The sequence below is a fragment of the Lithobates pipiens genome, unplaced genomic scaffold (genome assembly GCF_037356315.1).
Source record: "Lithobates pipiens isolate NorthernLeopardFrog02 unplaced genomic scaffold, aLitPip1_a1.2 Scaffold_18, whole genome shotgun sequence".
Taxonomy (NCBI): domain Eukaryota; kingdom Metazoa; phylum Chordata; class Amphibia; order Anura; family Ranidae; genus Lithobates; species Lithobates pipiens.
The window spans coordinates 647342359-647358256 of NW_027507758.1; the positions used below are offsets into that span (position 1 = coordinate 647342359).

The 15898-nt window shown below is 45.9% G+C and overlaps 1 protein-coding gene across 1 annotated transcript in view; it reads left to right on the plus strand.

Annotated features, from left to right (window-relative positions):
* The window catches only part of LOC143989564 (uncharacterized), a 241547-nt gene extending 226125 nt beyond the window's left edge, over positions 1-15422 (plus strand). Inside the window, exons 2-7 of the mRNA XM_077489743.1 lie at positions 2584-2711; positions 2800-2923; positions 3040-3137; positions 3227-3448; positions 3572-3713; positions 7093-15422. Coding sequence (XP_077345869.1) covers positions 2839-2923; positions 3040-3137; positions 3227-3448; positions 3572-3713; positions 7093-8741 — 2196 coding nt within the window. The 5' untranslated portion in view covers positions 2584-2711; positions 2800-2838 and the 3' untranslated portion in view covers positions 8742-15422. The remainder of the gene's footprint in view (positions 1-2583; positions 2712-2799; positions 2924-3039; positions 3138-3226; positions 3449-3571; positions 3714-7092) is intronic.
* The last annotated feature ends 476 nt before the right edge of the window (positions 15423-15898 follow it).

Below are 15898 nucleotides of genomic sequence, written 5' to 3' on the forward strand. Positions count from 1 at the left end.
TGGGTATAATATTCTGGTGAGTGGGTATAATATTGTGGCGGGTGGGTATAATGTTCTGGTGTGTGGGTATCATGTTCTGGTGGGTGGGTATCATGTTCTGGTGGTATTGGGTATCATGTTCTGGTGGGTGGGTATCATGTTGTGGTGGGTGGGTATAATGTTGTGGTGGGTGGGTATCATGTTCTGGTGGGTGGGTATAATGTTGTGGTGGGTGGGTATCATGTTCTGGTGGGTGGGTATAATGTTGTGGTGGGTGGGTATCATGTTCTGGTGGGTGGGTATCATGTTCTGGTGGTATTGGGTATCATGTTCTGGTGTGTGGGTATAATGTTCTGGTGGGTGGGTATAATGTTCTGGTGGGTGGGTATAATGTTGTGGTGGGTGGGTATCATGTTCTGGTGGGTGGGTATCATGTTCTGGTGGGTGGGTATCATGTTCTGGTGGGTGGGTATAATGTTCTGGTGGGTGGGTATAATGTTCTGGTGGGTGGGTATAATGTTCTGGTGGGTGGGTATCATGTTCTGGTGGGTGGGTATCATGTTCTGGTGGGTGGGTATAATGTTCTGGTGGGTGGGTATAATGTTCTGGTGGGTGGGTATAATGTTCTGGTGGCTGGGTATCATATTCTGGTGGGTGGGTATCATATTCTGGTGGGTGGGTATAATGTTGTGGTGGGTGGGTATAATGTTGTGGTGGGTGGGTATTATGTTCTGGCGCGTAGGTATAATATTCTGGTGGGTGGGTATCATATTCTGGTGGGTGGGAATAATATTCTAGTGGGTGGGTATCATGTTCTGCGGGGTGGTACATGAATACACAACTTAGTAAGAAAAATAAAATGAAATAAAGGAAAATAATATTTTATTCTCTGTAGGAGAAATAGATGCTAATAGGCTGCAGAGATCTGCTGAAAAAGGGGGGTGGGTGGCGATAAGCTGCAGGAGATCTGTATCTCTTTAACCCCCTCCTTTTTTCTTATCAGATCTCCTGCAGCCTATTAGCACCCATTTCCCTTTCTATGTCTCAGCAGATCTCCTGCAGCCTATTAGCACCCATTTCCGCATTAGAGAATACAATGGTGGTAGCTCCAATTTTTTATGTCTCACAATATTAGTGAAATGGTTTAGGAAGCACAAAATGACAGTAAAAAACAGTAAAAAAGTAAAGAGAATTTTGTGGCCACACACACAATCTGAAGTTGTGTACAAGTCAATGAAACTCCCATCTGAGAACAATGAAGGAGATTACTATTCCAGTCCTCCAAGCAGTGTTCTATCTGGGAAGGTCGGGGAGTCAATATTTCGCCAGCTGGCAGAGACAAGACTTCCTATAGAGTGTCAGCTTCTTGTATCATCCAACATTGGGAGATGGGTGATAAATACAATGACCCCTCCCCTTATATCCATAAATCCCACCCTCTTATCATCAAAGTAAAAGATGTGAAAACCTCTGTGATAAATCATCTACGCATTTCACCTCATCGATAAACCATAAAGTGACATCAAAGTCCATCCAACGTCTCCTTTATACTTTAATAAATGAAATCACCACCAATAAATGTCTCCAAAACCTCCAGAGCTTCTTCCTCCAAATCTCAGTATATGCTCCAGCAAACTGTGTGTAGTGGACTACAAAACACCTCCTTCCCCAAACCCCAATCCCGTGATCTCTTGGTGCTCACACTCATCAGACCTCCAACATTCTCTTAATAAGTGGCTCCACAATAGCTTTGGAGGAACCCTGGCTGAGAAAGGCTGGACTAGGCAGTAATATATTTCTATCCTCCTTGGTGGGAGTGGAGATGACCCATCTATAAGGATTTACAGTACATACACACAGAGCACAAGGCCGTGTTCACACTACTAGATGTTTCTGCAGTTCCTCTGATCTCCACAAGGTGGTGATCTCACTTCTACCCAGACAGGAAGTCTCTATGGAAGACAGGAAGTGATGTAAGATACAGACAGGAAGTTCCGGGTGAGAGGTGAGTCGGGAGGAAGTAGAGAGAAGACGTTGCTGGAAGAGGCAGCAGAGGAGGTAATAAGATCTTATCTTCTATTTACACCCAGTAACCCCCCGTCATGTCCGTCCTCTTCCTCCATAGTCACTGTGATGTCTTTTATCTCCAGCAGATGATGATACACACATATATAGTGTGGGAACCTAGATTAACCCCTTCAGGGCCGGAACATTCTCTTCATTTCGGAGATGTGTCACCTCTACCACCAATCACCTTCTCACCTCATCCGTCTATACTAACAGATTATACCACTTTTATTAGTGCTTAGGAATGAAGAATGCTATGACATCACACTGACCTCATAGCCCCTCCTCCCGATGTCCCTCCATCTGGCACTTTTCTTTTTATGTAATAGTTTTAGGATGTGGGCGGCCCCTTTGCATCCTCACAAGGAAAACAGGACTGTTGTAATGACACCAGAATTATTTTACCTGCATAGTGTGGGGGTCCTGTGGGGGTAAATTATATCTCAGACTGAAGTGGGGCTTTAATAAAATGGAGACCTGAATGGAGAGGTGAGGAGGATTCTGGGAATATCATTTGATTTTACTATTTGTGTTCAGATCTAGAGTTTTCCTCCTGTGAAGTCTGGAGATCATATGACCATCACATTGCCTCCACCTCCCTCCCTGATAGAATAGAGAAATACAAAGAAGATTCTAGAAGTCACCAGAGAGATGATGGAGGAGAGGTGAGGAGGATTCTGGGAATTCTGGGACATTATCCAGTAACAGACAAGGGATGTGTCTGGATGGTGACTGTATCATTGTGTGTGTCAGGTTCCTATAAGGTGTCAGGATGTCACTGTCTATTTCTCCATGGAGGAGTGGGAGTATTTAGAAGGACACAAGGATCTCTACAAGGACGTCATGATGGACAATCAGCCGCCCCTCACATCACCGGGTAAGAGGAGACTTTATTGTAAAGGAGAGAGCAGTACGGAGGCTCCACCTAGATCCCCCATCATCTGATAAACACATAGAAACAATGTATTCAGTCAGTGTGTGTGTTTCCTACAGATGGATCCAGTAATGATAACCCACCAGAGAGATGTCCCCGTCCTCTGTATTCCCGGGATTCCACACAGGAAGATCACACCATCCCCCACCATCATCAGGTAGATGAGGAACAATCACTGATAGTATCATTAGGATCTGTACATTATCTGCATTGTTACCATTGATGTCATTTTTATTATATATTCAGAGAGGAAACCTGAGAGAGTCTAAAGTTGATGCTCAAGAAGAGTTTAAAATGGCGGATGAGCAGTATAGGGCGATGAAGGAGTTTTTTGAAGGAAACGCGGATCTGTATAAGGATTTCATGATGGGGCCACATAATACCAGGAACCCACCAGAGAGATGTCCCCGTCCTCTGTATTCCCGGGATTCCACACACGAAGATCACACCATCCCCCACTGTTACAAGGTTGGTGGGACGGAGCATCTAGAACATGGACTCCTAGAGATGATGTGTGGATTTTCTATGTGATGTCACAATAATAAATCTTCTATCTTACAGATGATATTCTCTCTCATTTTCTTGGTTTAGAGTGGAGATCCAATGGATATAGAATTTGAGGTGAAATCAGAAGAAGAAGAGAGGTATGTGAGGGATGATCAGCAGTCTATGGAGGAGGATGGAATAACGGGGACATTTATAGAGGAGGACACTCCTACAGAGATCAGCACAGGTGGGTCATTAACACTAAATCCATTCCTCCACCCATACTGCTCACTGATTGGTCCAGAGTAGGGCGGGGGCTGGGTGATATCAGCCTGTAATCCCCTGGTCACTTTCCTGAGCTGTGTTCCCCGTCCTGTATTCCTGGATTTCTCTCCGATAATCTTCCTTCTCTGTGCTGCCGACACAATTTATGTATCTAGACTGGATTTATGGAGATTCTGGGGATCAGCTGGCAGCAAAATGTTCATTTTCCCCATAGATGTTACTAGATCTAGGCACCTGGGGTATGTGATTTGGGTCTTCTGCCCCATACCCGGGTATGACAAGATCTCTGACAGAACAATCCCCCCAGGATTACTTGTTGTGTTGTCTGCTGGCTGTGCCGGGTGGAGGGATATGTCTGTATAGTCTCAGACCCAAGTCACTGAGTGCAGTCTCAGGAGATGGGAGGCAGCGGTGTGGGACCTCTGCAACTTGTCTCATGTAATCATTTCATCTTCCACTGATTACTGAATACCAATATTATGAGTCCTGACCCTTACACTGTATACTTTATATTCTACATTACATACTCCTGACCCCTGCACTATATACTCTATGTTGTACATTACATCATTCTGACCCCTGCACTATATACTCTATGTTATACATTACATCATTCTGATACTATATAGTCCTATCTGTTGTATCTCATACAATATGTTGTACATTACATAGTCCTGACTTCTGCTCTCTCCCCTCCCCCACTGCTATATACACACATAATATGTATTCTCTTTTGTTACACCCATTTCCTACCAGCTGGACATTTTATATCTGATGATGTGATTGGAGCACAGACTTTTACATGGTGATAATAATGTGATAACATCCTCAAACTTTGGAACCTTAAACAGAAAGTGATAATGTGGGAGGAGTCAATAACCCAATGATGGGGGTCTTCAGAATCAGTCCAGTCTTCATCTTGGTTGTTCTCCCCCCATCCTCACTCTCTGACCTCTGGTGGGGCTCAGCCCCGCTGTAATTCATGACTAGGGATGAGCTTCGAGTTCGAGTTGAACTCATGTTCTACTCGAACATTGCCTGTTTGGCTGTTCAGCGAACAGTGAACAATTTGGGCTGTTCGCAGCAAATTCGAAAAGCCGGAACACCCTATACAAGTCTATGGGAGAAATCTAAAGTGCTCATTTTAAAGGGTAATATGCAGGTTACTGTCCTAAAAAGTGTTTGGGGACCCGGGTCCTGCCCCAGGGGACATGGATCAATGCAAAAAAAAGTTTTAAAAACGGCCGTTTTTTCAGGAGCAGTGATTTTAATAATGATTAAAGTGAAACAATAAAAGTGTAATATTCCTTTAAATTTCGTAGCTGGGGGGTATCTATAGTATGCCTGTGAAGGGGCTCATGTTTCTGCTGCTTAGAACTGTCCCTGCACAAAGTGTCATTTGTGCAGGAAAAAAAGTCTTTTAAAATCACTTGCGGCTATTGTCGGGTCCCGTAATACAGAGAACACTCAATGAGTGTTCTCTGCATTAGCCGACAATTCATTCATTCATTGATAAAAAAAAAAAAAAAGTGTGGGGGTTCCCCTAAATTCAATTACCAGGCCCTTCAGGTCTGACATGGATATTAAGGGGAACCCCGTGTCAAATAAAAAAAAAATTGACGTGGGGGTCCCCCTAAGAATCCATATCAGACCCTTTATCCGAGCACACAACCTGGCAGGCCACAGGAAAAGAGGGGGGGACGAGAGAGCGGCCCCCCCTCCCTCCTGAACCGTACCAGGCCACATACCCTCAACATTGGGAGGATGCTTTGGGGGTCTGTGACCCCTCAAAGCACCTTGTCCTCATGTTGATAAGGACAAGGGCCTCATCCTCACAACCCTGGCCGGTGGTTGTGGGGATCTGCGGGCGGGGGGCTTATCAGAATCTGGAAGCCCCCTTTAACAAGGGGACCCCCAGATCCCAGCACCCCCCTGTTTGAAATGGTAAGGGGGTACCTACCATTTCACAAAGAAAGTGTAAAAAATGGTTAAATAAGACAAACACACTTTTGAAAAATTCCTTTATTAAAAATAAAAAAAATAAAAAAAAGATTCCAGCGGTGGTAATCCACTCTTGCTATCCAGCGACGGGTCTCCGGGGTCCAGCGATGGATCATTATATCCAGTGACGGGGGATCTCTCAGTCCAGCGCTGTCCATACATCCTTCTTCTGTCTCCACTCCGGAGACACTGCAGAGATCCCAGCACTGACGTTTCTTATATTAGGAGGGCGGGGCCACCCGTCACCTGACCCCGCCCCTCTGACGCTGGAGAGGCAAGCCAGGGGTTCCCCAGTGACGTGTGGGTGACCCCGTCCCCTCTGATGTAACAGAAACCTGCATCTGTATTACGGGACCCGACAATTTAGCCGCAAGTGATTTTAAAAGACTTTTTTTCCTGCACAAATGACACTTTGTACAGGGACAGTTCTAAGCACGGGAAACATGCGCCCCTTCACAGGCATACTATAGACACCCCCAGCTACGAAATTTAAAGTGGAAGTAAACCCTTCTATCATTTTCAGTCAAGGAAGCTGCCATCTTGGCCTCTAATGATTCTTCAACTGACATGATGCTGCACATGTGATCAGTTATGAAACCAGCCATTGGATGGTTTGAAAGTTTGGTTGAGAGCACAACCAATGTGAAAGTTAGCATTTCCGGCATGCCGGGAATGTAACTGTTTTTTGAAACTGGGTTTACTACCGCTTTAAAGGAATATTACACTTTTATTGTTTCACTTTAATCATTATTAAAATCACTGCTCCTGAAAAAACGGCCGTTTTTAAAACTTTTTTTTGCATTGATCCATGTCCCCTGGGGCAGGACCCGGGTCCCCAAACACTTTTTAGGACAGTAACTTGCATTTTAGCCTTTAAAATGAGCACTTTAGATTGTGAACGTTCGAGTCCCATAGACTTTAATAGGGTTCTAAAGTTCACACGAAGTTTAGGTCTGTGCGCAGGTTCTGGTGCGAACCGAACAGGGGGGTGTTCGGCTCATCCCTATTCATGACTAAATCATGGACTAAATAAGGAAGTGCAGGACGTCTTGTGTTGGGAAGATGGCAATGAGTGATAGAGGGGGAGGGGACACTCGTTCTATAATCCCCTCATCACTGTCACTCCTATAGAAGACAGTTCTCGTTGTTTCCTCCCTCTCTGACTAAGGTCCATGAATAAAGAAATGATCTGGTAGGAGATCAGAGGACCCATTTACTAGTTACCTTGAGGGGGGAATTGTAAGATCCTCAGAGACAAAGCTGCCGGATGTGGGCGGAGTCCTGGTTTAGGGGAACCAATCAGCTCATGTCTAGTAATAATCTTTGTATTTCTATTTTAGTAGATGGACGGGAAATGAGGAAAACCTCAGAGGATTGTCTCACTTTGTCTCCAGACTGTAAAGTAGAAGATGAGGACATCACACAGTATAGTCCAGGAGAAAACCCGACTACCTCAAATGTCCATCTGGCACCACACAGTGTAGATGGACCATCGTATTCCTCTTATCCCGAGGAACCTCAGACTGTGCGGGACGGTGCCGGACCATCGTATTCCTCTTATCCCGAGGAACCTCAGACTGTGCGGGACGGTGCCGGATCATCGTATTCCTCTTATCCCGAGGAACCTCAGACTGTGCGGGACGGTGCCGGACCATCGTATTCCTCTTATCCCGAGGAACCTCAGACTGTGCGGGACGGTGCCGGACCATCGTATTCCTCTTATCCCGAGGAACCTCAGACTGTGCGGGACGGTGCCGGATCATCGTATTCCTCTTATCCCGAGGAACCTCAGACTGTGCGGGACGGTGCCGGACCATCGTATTCCTCTTATCCCGAGGAACCTCAGACTGTGAGGGACGGTGCCGGATCATCGTATTCCTCTTATCCCGAGGAACCTCAGACTGTGCGGGACGGTGCCGGACCATCGTATTCCTCTTATCCCGAGGAACCTCAGACTGTGCGTGACGGTGCCGGACCATCGTATTCCTCTTATCCCGAGGAACCTCAGACTGTGCGGGACGGGGCCGTCCTTCCAACAGAGAAGAGCTTTTCCTGTACTGAGTGCGGGAAGTGTTTCCGTTTTAAATCCAATCTTAATGTGCATATAAGATCTCACACAGGAGAGAAGCCGTATTCCTGTCCTGAGTGCGGGAAATGTTTTAAACAGAAGTCCAATCTTTACAAACATCAGAGATCTCACACAGGGGAGAAGCCATATTCCTGTCCTGAATGCTGGAAATGTTTTTCAGATAAGTCCCATCTTTCCACACATCAGAGATCTCACACAGGGGAGAAGCCGTATTCCTGTCCTGAGTGTGGGAAATGTTTTTCACAGAAGTCCAATCTTTTCACCCATCAAAGATCTCACACGGGGGAGAAGCCGTATTCCTGTCCTGAGTGCTGGAAATGTTTTTCAGAGAAGTCCCATCTTTCCACACATCAAAGATCTCACACAGGGGAGAAGCCGTATTCCTGTCCTGAGTGCGGGAAATGTTTTTCACAGAAGTCCAGTCTTTTCGCACATCAGAGATCTCACACGGGGGAGAAGCCGTATTCCTATCCTGAGTGCGGGAAATGTTTTTCAGAGAAGTCTAAGCTTTACACACATCAGAGATCTCACACGGGGGAGAAGCCGTATTCCTGTCCTGAGTGTGGGAAATGTTTTTCAGTGAAGTGCAGTCTTGACACACATCAGAGATCTCACACAGGGGAGAAGCCCTATTCCTGTCCTGAGTGTGGGAAATGTTTTTCAGTGAAGTCCAGTCTTTCCACACATCAGAGATCTCACACAGGGGAGAAGCCGTATTCCTGTCCTGAGTGTGGGAAATGTTTTTCACAGAAGTCCAATCTTTACACACATCAGAGATCTCACACGGGGGAGAAGCCGTATTCCTGTCCTGAGTGTGGGAAATGTTTTTCACAGAAGTCCAGTCTTTTCACACATCAGAGATCTCACACGGGGGAGAAGTCATATTCCTGTCCTGAGTGAGGGAATTGTTCCTCACTGAAGTCCTGTCTTCCTGTACATCAGGGATCCCACACAACCCTCGAGGTGTATTAGTGCCTTGAGTGCGGGAAATGTCTTCTATATGAATGTTGCTGGACATCACAGCTCTCATGTGGGGAAGGAGCACCCCCTGATATACACCTCAGATATACTCCATGGCTGATCTTCATCATGGAAGAAACAGTTCATAAGGAGATCAGAGATCACCAAAGACATGGATGAAGTGTTGTAAAAATACAATGGATGGGCGGCTCATACAGGTCTGGTAATGTACTTTTATGTCATGGCTTTCTCCCGGGTCCGCACCCATGCACGCGCACACCCAGAAACCTCCACTGTCATTGGCTGTAGGACAAGTTTGTCAGCAGGTCACAGCCAATGATTTTGCCCCGTACCCTGCTGATAACCTGCAGCCAATGACAAATCACTCCTGTGTTTTATTTTGTAAACACGGGGAGCTATCTTGTGATTTCTTCTCTTCCTGAGTCCTTTTCTGTTCAGGAAGAGAAGAGAACAACACACTGTGAGTATAATCACCACACTTTACACCCACACACCTTAGATTGGCACATTTAACCCCATTGATTGCCCTCATTCACCCTTTGATCACCCCTGTCACCCAACCAGTGCCATTAGTACAGCGTCAGTGTACAGTATTTTTCACCAATTGCTGTATTAAGGTCACTTGTTACATCAGATAGTGCCAGGGTCAGCTAGCATTAGATTGTCCGCACACTATCGCACTCACGTTATAGGATCCTAATCATCAACATTACTAGTATAGTGTCTGTATGGATCAATATCCTGATCACCGTCATTACTAGTATAGTGTCTGTATGGATCAATATCCTGATCACCACCATTACTAGTATAGTGTCTGTATGGATCAATATCCTGATCACCACCATTACTAGTATAGTGTCTGTATGGATCAATATCCTGATCACCGCTATTACTAGTATAGTGTCTGTATGGATCAATATCCTGATCACCGCCATTACTAGTATAGTGTCTTTATGGATCAATATCCTGATCACCGCTATTACTAGTATAGTGTCTATATGGATTAATATCCTGATCACCGCTATTACTAGTATAGTGTCTGTATGGATTAATATCCTGATCACCGCCATTACTAGTATAGTGTCTGTATGGATCAATATCCTGATCAACGCCATTACTAGTATAGTGTCTGTATGGGTCAATATCCTGATCACCACCATTACTAGTATAGAGTCTGTATGGATCAATATCCTGATCAACGCTATTACTAGTATAGTGTCTGTATGGATCAATATCCTGATCACCATTACTAGTGTAGTGTCTGTATAGATCAATATCCTGATCACCGCTATTACTAGTATAGTGTCTGTATGGATCAATATCCTGATCACCGCCATTACTAGTATAGTGTCTTTATGGATCAATATCCTGATCACCGCTATTACTAGTATAGTGTCTATATGGATTAATATCCTGATCACCGCTATTACTAGTATAGTGTCTGTATGGATTAATATCCTGATCACCGCCATTACTAGTATAGTGTCTTTATGGATCAATATCCTGATCAACGCCATTACTAGTATAGTGTCTGTATGGGTCAATATCCTGATCACCACCATTACTAGTATAGAGTCTGTATGGATCAATATCCTGATCAACGCTATTACTAGTATAGTGTCTGTATGGATCAATATCCTGATCACCATTACTAGTGTAGTGTCTGTATAGATCAATATCCTGATCACCGCTATTACTAGTATAGTGTCTGTATGGATCAATATCTTGATCACCACCATTACTAGTATAGTGTCTGTATGGATCAATATCCTGATCACCGCCATTACTGGTATAGTGTCTGTATGGATCAATATCCTGATCACCGCCATTACTAGTATAGTGTCTGTATGGATCAATATCCTGATCACCGCCATTACTAGTATAGTGTCTGTATGGATCAATATCCTGATCACCGCCATTACTAGTATAGTGTCTGTATGGGTCAATATCCTGATCACCGCTATTACTAGTATAGTGTCTGTATGGATCAATATCCTGATCACCGCCATTACTAGTATAGTGTCTGTATGGATTAATATCCTGATCACCGCCATTACTAGTATAGTGTCTGTATGGGTCAATATCCTGATCACCACCATTACTAGTATAGTGTCTGTATGGATCAATATCCTGATCACCACCATTACTAGTATAGTGTCTGTATGGGTCAATATCCTGATCACCACCATTACTAATATAGTGTCTGTATGGATCAATATCCTGATCACCACCATTACTAGTATATTGTCTGTATGGATCAATATCCTGATCACCGCTATTACTAGTATAGTGTCTGTATGGATTAATATCCTGATCACGGCCATTACTAGTATAGTGTCTGTATGGGTCAATATCCTGATCACCACCATTACTAGTAGAGTCTGTATGGATCAATATCCTGATCAACGCTATTACTAGTATAGTGTCTGTATGGATCAATATCCTGATCACCGCTATTACTAGTATAGTGTCTGTATGGATCAATATCCTGATCACCATTACTAGTGTAGTGTCTGTATGGATCAATATCCTGATCACCGCCATTACTAGTATAGCGTCTGTATGGATCAATATCCTGATCACCGCTATTACTAGTATAGTGTCTGTATGGATCAATATCCTGATCACCGCCATTACTAGTATAGTGTCTGTATGGGTCAATATCCTGATCACCGCCATTACTAGTATAGTGTCTGTATGGGTCAATATCCTGATCACCGCTATTACTAGTATAGAGTCTGTATGGATCAATATCCTGATCACCATTACTAGTGTAGTGTCTGTATGGATCAATATCCTGATCACCACCATTACTAGTATAGTGTCTGTATGGATCAATATCCTGATCATGAACAGAACTATATTAGTGTCCCCCCTTAGTATAGTGTCCCTAATAACGCAGCATTAGCAGATCAGCCCTTCTGCCCCCCAACAAGTGCAGTGTCAGTAGATCACCGACACCTCTGATACATTGCACACATAACCGCAGTGTTGGCTGAATCAGGCCTGATCTCTTCTAGCACTAGCAGGTAAGTTTTATTTGTGTAGCACCCTGGAGTTTAGGCAGGGTTGTGCCTCACAAATTTACTTGCCAGGAGTAGTTATCCTGGTTGATTGTTAGAGATCTATTAAGTTTGGCCTTGCTGCACTTTTCTCTTCTACCACTAGATGGCCAGGTACTTGGTGTTGCTAGATATGAGAAGGGCAACCCATGGTCAGGTTATGGGTATATGGGGTATCTCAGCCAATGGGCAGGGGCTTTCTTGAATCCCTTGGATTGCTGGGAGAACCTATATATTCGGTTGGAGTCAGGGTTCTGTGCCACCTGGGTAGGCCGGAGATTGGGCCTATCCTGGGCACATCTGGCTGCTTGGCTGTCTGAGGTCCTGTCCAGATATAAGAGACCAGCGCAGGGTTGGGACCGCGGCTTGCAGTCCAACCAGAAGTGACGGTTCTGCCAGCTGGAGAACTTATCATGGTCGGAGGTAGAGGGGAAGTTTTCGCCACAAAGAGACCAACCACCTTATTACCAGGGACCTCAGTGTGTAACTGAAGCAAGTACGGGAGCAGTATTCTCAGAGAACGGGCATGGTGGAGAATCGAGAAGCTTTAGGTGGTGATCAAGCCAGGAACCCAACCAGCGGAGGTGAGGCTTGTAGAACAGCCTTGTGTATCAAGCCAGGGACCCAACCAGCGGAGGTGAGGCTTGTAGAACAGCCTTGTGTATGAAGCCAGGGACCAAACCAGCGGAGGTGAGGCTTGTAGAACAGCCTTGTGTGTCAAGCCAGGGACCCAACCAGCGGAGGTGAGGCTTGTAGAACAGCCTTGTGTATCAAGCCAGGGACCCAACCAGCGGAGGTGAGGCTTGTAGAACAGCCTTGTGTATGAAGCCAGGGACCAAACCAGCGGAGGTGAGGCTTGTAGAACAGCCTTGTGTGTCAAGCCAGGGACCCAACCAGCGGAGGTGAGGCTTGTAGAACAGCCTTGTGTATCAAGCCAGGGACCCAACCAGCGGAGGTGAGGCTTGTAGAACAGCCTTGTGTATGAAGCCAGGGACCAAACCAGCGGAGGTGAGGCTTGTAGAACAGCCTTGTGTGTCAAGCCAGGGACCCAACCAGCGGAGGTGACGCTTGTAGAACAGCCTTGTGTATGAAGCCAGGGACCAAACCAGCGGAGGTGAGGCTTGTAGAACAGCCTTGTGTGCCAAGCCAGGGACCCAACCAGCGGAGGCGAGGCTTGTAGAACAGCCTTGTGTATCAAGCCAGGAACCCAACCAGCGGAGGTGAGGCTTGTAGAACAGCCTTGTGTGTCAAGCCAGGGACCCAACCAGCGGAGGTGAGGCTTGTAGAACAGCCTTGTGTGCCAAGCCAGGGACCCAACCAGCGGAGGTGAGGCTTGTAGAACAGCCTTGTGTGCCAAGCCAGGGACCCAACCAGCGGAGGTGAGGCTTGTAGAACAGCCTTCTGTATCAAGCCAGGAACCCAACCAGCGGAGGTGAAGCTTGTAGAACAGCCTTGTGTGTCAAGCCAGGGACCCAACCAGCGGAGGTGAGGCTTGTAGAACAGCCTTGTGTGTCAAGCCAGGAACCCAACCAGCGGAGGTGAGGCTTGTAGAACAGCCTTGTGTATCAAGCCAGGAAACCAACCAGCGGAGGTGAGGCTTGTAGAACAGCCTTCTGTATCAAGCCAGGAACCCAACCAGCGGAGGTGAGGCTTGTAGAACAGCCTTGTGTATCAAGCCAGGAAACCAACCAGCGGAGGCGAAGCTTGTAGAACAGCCTTGTGTATCAAGCCAGGGACCCAACCAGCGGAGGTGAGGCTTGTAGAACAGCCTTGTGTGCCAAGCCAGGGACCCAACCAGCGGAGGCGAGGCTTGTAGAACAGCTTTGTGTATCAAGCCAGGGACCGAGCAGAGAGGTGAGGTGCAGCTTGAGAAAATATCTGGAGTGCCAAGCTTGCGACCCAGCAGAGAGGTGGGGGTCACTCTTGAGGAAGATGCCACCGTGAAGATTGGAGGAGTTCAAGGGATTCAGAGTCGGTGAATCAGAGGGCCTAGTGAGAGACCGGGAGCTCAGTGGGCTGAAGAACTACAAGGAGCGACTGTAGAGAAGCTGAGAGAACTGTTGTGCTTTATGTGAGGAACTGTTAAAGACCGTTGCCATAGGAGACAGCATTCCCACACGTGCAGATGTGGTTTCTTGCTGGATGGCTGTCCTATGGAAGTCTCAGAGTCTGCTAATTAATCTTGCAACTACTTAAGGGTGTCCTGGCCCTAACCCTCTTTCCCCTAAAAAAAAAAAAAAAGTTTGTAAGAGAAATAAACATCTCCTTTTGTATTCAAGAAGTGTCTGGCGCCCAATACCTTCCACCTTGCACCCACTGTGCCTCACAACCAACCTATATACAGAAGGATGGCAGGAGCTCTTTTTCGCACTAGGTACCTGTGAAATGTCCCAACAAATATACTCTAGTGAAGAGGCCTACATGCTTCTGAGTATGACAGCTGAGAGCGAAGGAGTCCTCGCTGACAGAATCAGGCTCCGAACCTGTAGAGAGCAATGGCACCCTGCTCAGAGGATGGAGGAGAGGTTCCTGCTAAGGTCCAGGTGTACCCGACCCCGGGGTAGCTGAAGTGCTAGGAACACTTGATTTGTCTTATATGCAGCGGGATGTCGGTACTAGTGCCGCAATACCTTTTGGTGAGCTGGCAGGTACCAGCGGCCTAGTACATCCTAGTCTTTTACATACCAGGACAGAAGTTTTTTGTGCTGACCTGGCGAGTCCCACAAATCCAGTCCAAGCTGGTGAGGTGGCTAGCATTAGTAGCATCCCACAGCCACCAATAATTCAACCTTAGACCCATAGAGCCCATAGTGTTCTTCCAGATGTGCTTGCAAGTCCTGATTGGCAGACCATAGATTGTGCAGTGCTCGTATTACCCCCCCTCCCCACCCCATTCACTGCCCAACCCGGAATTCAGGTGGAAACCGCAAATTTAACAACTCCCCAGAGACCTGATTCATCATATGCCCGTGTTCTCTGCTGCAATGCCCAGGCATAGATATGAGACTATAATGCGTTTTATGCATTTTAGTGATCACACTTTGTCATCCGCGGAGTGACCGTGAATATGATCAGCTATACAAAATTCTGCCCCTCATAAACTACCCCTCCCAGAAATTTGCAGATGTTTATATGCCCCAACAAACCATCTATGTAGATGAGTCCATCATATATTTCACTGGCCACCTTGGAGGGTGGGGCCCCCCCTCTCCCGCCACCGCTAAAAGTGATCTTGCGGTTGAATCCGTCCCAGAGACCACTTTTATTGTAAAGAGAAACGCATGCTGTTCCTGAAAGTACCAGGTTTATGGCAGCCTAACATCAATAGTATGCAAGCTTTTGAAGGGGATGATGAGGAGACTGTATACAAGATTTTAGGAATGAGATCGGTATCATAAGCAGTAATCAGCATGGATTCCTGAATCGTTCTTGCCAAACCAAATCTACTAACCTTCTATGAGGGGGTGAGTTGCCATCCAGATAAAGGATAGCCGATAGACGTGGTGTATCTAGATCAATGTTTCTCATTTCCAGTCCTCAAGGCTGGTGTCAGCGGTCGCATTATTAAACCCTATTATCTATTATTAAACCCCAGCACTGGTGTTAGCGGACACATTATTAACCCCCAGCACTCGTGTTAGCGGACGCATTATTAACCCCCAGCACTGGTGTTAGCGGATGCATTATTAACCCCCAGCACTGGTGTCAGCGGACGCATTATTAAACCCCAGCACTGGTGTCTCCTTTACAAAAAGAGGTCATTTGGGGACATGTTTTTACTGTAGAGAAAATGTGTAAGTTCTGTATATAATTGTATTCTATTTTGTATGTATTGCACACGGCACTAATAATGTTTTTATTGCATGTTTGCATTCTTTCGAGTCCTGATTGGAATTAGCCTGCCTATGTTACGCCCCTTGTAACCATACAAGTACAATTGTAATATTCATTTGATACCTACGTAATCATGTGTATAAAAACCTTCAATTGTGTCATAATAAAAACAACAGTTAT